General features: G+C 35.6%; 1 protein-coding gene across 1 annotated transcript; it reads left to right on the forward strand.

Annotated features, from left to right (window-relative positions):
• The first annotated feature begins 2613 nt into the window (after positions 1 to 2613).
• LOC107027723 (uncharacterized mitochondrial protein AtMg00820-like) lies at positions 2614 to 3072 on the forward strand. The gene has a single exon (XM_015228808.1). The coding sequence runs from the start codon at positions 2614 to 2616 to the stop codon at positions 3070 to 3072; it is 459 nt and encodes a 152-aa protein (XP_015084294.1).
• The last annotated feature ends 558 nt before the right edge of the window (positions 3073 to 3630 follow it).

Here is a 3630-nt window from a genome sequence, read left to right on the forward strand (position 1 = left end):
AAGGAAAGAAACGCAGAAAAGACTCAAAACGGTGGATGTTACAAGTGTGGAAAAATTGATCATCAAATTAAAGACTGCCCTATGTGGGAAATAGAATGGAAAAAGGAAAGAGCTAAAAAAGAAAAAAGAGAACTCGCAAATAAAAGGAAAGGGAAGGAAAAGGAGAACAATCAAGCTATGTATGCTTGCTGGCGAACAGTTTCAGATGATGCTGATGAAGAAGAGGACATTACTTCAATGGCCATAGAAGACTCAGGACATGAATCTGATTTTGAACACGAAGAAAATCAGGTAAATCTCTCTGATCTAAAGGATAGATTAAGATTATTCTCTAAGAAAAAACTTTCTTCACTTGTGCTAACATTCATAGGAACTATACAAGATTTAAATAGTGAAAAGATTCAACTATTAAGTGCCATGGCTAGTTTAAAATTCGAGTACATTGATCTTGATAAATCAAACAGCAATCTAAAAGAGAAAAATAAACTTTTATCTAAAAAGGTGAAACAAGTCGAGTCTTGTAACATACCATTAAAAGCTGAATCCTTGAACCAAAATTCACTAGACAGAAGGAATGCTTGTGAACAGGAAGTCATAAAAATATAAGGAGAATTACTAGCAGAAAAAGAAAAATATAGTACAATGAGTCTTGAACTAATAAAAACTAATAATGATTTAAATCAAGCAAACAAATGGACATAGTCGTCCATGATTGTGAAACAGTTAGGAAGTAACACCAGAAATAATAGAGTTGGCATAGGGTATGAAAAAGAATTCCCTACACTTTGCTCTTTATGTGGAAAAACATGTCATTTGAAAAATACCTGCCTTAGAAACAAAGTTAATCTTAACATAAACAATAGAAGAGACTTTAACTACCAGTCAAGGAACAAGTCTGCGTCAAAAGTAAAACCTCTTCCAAACTGGGCAAACAAAGATTTAATTCATCCCTTTTGTAATAAGAAAGAACCCAAGTTAATCTGGGTGCCTAAAACTAACCTCTAAATTCTTTTTCAGGATAAAGTGAAGGGAAGTAAGCAGAACTGGAATATGGACAGCACCTGCTCAAGACACATGACAGGAGATAGAACAAAATTCCTTTCACTTGTAGAAAAGAATGGAGGATTGGTAGCATTTGGTGGCGGCAAAAAGGGACAGATTAAAGGCATTGGGGAAATCAGAATGACCACAGAATGTTTGATTAAAAAGGTCTATCATGTAGAAGGTCTTAAGCACAACCTTCTTAGTATCTCTCAACTCAGCGACAAGGGAAACATGGTGATCTTCCACTCCACTGGTGTAGAGGTAATCGATTTAACAACAGGAAATATAGTTCTAACTGGACAAAGGAACAAACATGTTTATACTGTAGATACTTCAAATATTCCTACAGAAAAACTCATGTGTCTAAGTGTAATGGAAAAAGATCATCTTCTATGGCATAAACAACTAGGTCATGCAAATCAAGTACAACTGAATAAACTTATCTCTGAAAATTTGGTTATAGAACTCCCTAAGACTAAGTTCAAAAGTGATAAGGTTTGTGAAGCATGTACTCGAGGAAAACAAGTTAAATCCTCATTCAAATCCAAGCAGGTAATTAGTACAACTAAATCATTAGAGCTAATCTATATGGATCTCTGTGGACCTATGATAGTTAAAAGTAGAGGTGGAAAAAAATATGCATTTGCGCTAGTCGATGATTACCCTAGGTACACTTGGATAATGTTTCTTACTTCCAAAGATGATACGTTTGAGGCCTTTTGCTCCCTAATAAGAAAGTTTGAAAACAAATTAGAGAACAAGCTAGTGGCAATCAGATCTGATCATGGAAAATAATTTGAACACTCCAAATTTATTCAATTCTGCTCTTCTGAAGGCGTTGAACATAATTTTTCCGCTCCTAGAACCCCTCAACAAAATGGGGTAGTAGAAAGAAAAAACAGAACCCTACAAGAGATGGCGAGAACATGATGTTAGCTACAACATAACCAATCAATTTTGGGATGAGGCAATGAACACCGCTTGCTACGTTATTAATAGATGTATGCCTAGATCAATTATCAATAAAACTCCCTATGAGTTGCTTAAAGGCAGATGACCTAACATATCACATCTAAGATCCTTTGGATGTAAATGTTTTGTTCACAATAATGGAAAGAACTTGTTGGGAAAATTTAATGCTAGAAGTGATGAAGGAATCTTTCTAGGATATTCTTCACATAGCGAGGCGTATAGGGTCTTGAAAAAAAGAACAATGTGTGTAGAATAAAGCATTCATATAGTCTTTGATGAAAGAAGTAATCTCGATGTACAGGATGATGATGAGCTATCCAAAACATTGAGTGAAACTGCACAGGAACAGGTTGAAAAAACGGGTACATCAACTTCAGAAAATACCATCACTGATTCACCCCCAGATCTAGGAGACCAAATTGCTGCTGATCAAGAAGAAGATAAAATAATGATACAGAGGGAAATAAAGAGCTTGAAATAAAGGGATATAAGTATCAAAGTTCCCACCCTTTGGATAACATACTTACTGATCTTACCTCTGGAATTACTACCCATTCAGGACTTAAAAATCACTGCGCATTTAATGCATTACTATCCATGGTAGAACCAAAGAAGATTGGTGAGGCTCTGCAAGATAAAGACTGGATCATAGCAATGGAAGAAGAACTGAACCAATTTGAAAGAATTGAAGTTTGGCATCTCGTACCCAAACCAGCAAACAGAACCATTATTGGTACAAAGTGGATGTTTAGGAACAAGTTAGATGAACATGGTACAGTAACAAGAAACAAAGCAAGGTTAGTAGTCCAAGGATACAATCAAGAAGAAGGGATAGATTATGATGAAACATTTGCACCTGTGTCCAGGTTAGAGGCAATCAGATTACTCATAGCATTCACATCACACATGGAATTCACCTTGTATCAAATGGATGTAAAAAGTGCATTCCTCAATGGGTTACTAAAAGAAGAAGTGTTTGTCAAACAACCCCCGGCTTTGAAAACAATGATTTTGTCGACCATGTTTACAAGCTTGATAAGGCACTTTATGGGTTAAAACAAGCTCCAAGGGCATGGTACGAAAGATTGTCAAAGTTTCTTCTAAGACATGGCTACTCAAGAAGAAAAAATTGACAATACACTTTTTCTCAGAAATATAGGAAAGGATTTGCTGGTCGTACAAATATATGTAGACGACATCATATTTGGATCCACAAACATGTCACTTACTAAGGATTTTGCGATCCTTATGAGCAACGAATTTGAGATGAGCATGATTGGAGAATTAAATTACTTTCTGGGGCTTCAAATAAAACAAACACCTACATGTACACTAATTCATCAACATAAGTATGTCAAAGACCTACTCAAGAGGTTCAAAATGGAAGATGCTAAACAGATTGACACACAAATAGCAACTGCTACAAAATTAGACCTAAAAGGAACAGGTTCGTCAGTAGATCAAAAATTGCATAAAGGTATGATTGGATCACTCTTGTATCTTACAGCCACTCGGCCTGATATTGTGTTTACTGTGGGACTCTATGTCAGATTTCAAACTAATCCTAAAGAATCCCACCTTCAAGCTGTGAAAAGAATTCTTCGATACTTAAAG

This window comes from Solanum pennellii, chromosome 8, assembly GCF_001406875.1.
Source record: "Solanum pennellii chromosome 8, SPENNV200".
Classification (NCBI taxonomy): domain Eukaryota; kingdom Viridiplantae; phylum Streptophyta; class Magnoliopsida; order Solanales; family Solanaceae; genus Solanum; species Solanum pennellii.

Coding starts and splice junctions, on each gene's coding strand:
- LOC107027723 (XM_015228808.1), top strand. CDS start 2,614: ATGGTAGAACCAAAGAAGATTGGTGAGGCTCTGCAAGATAAAGACTGG.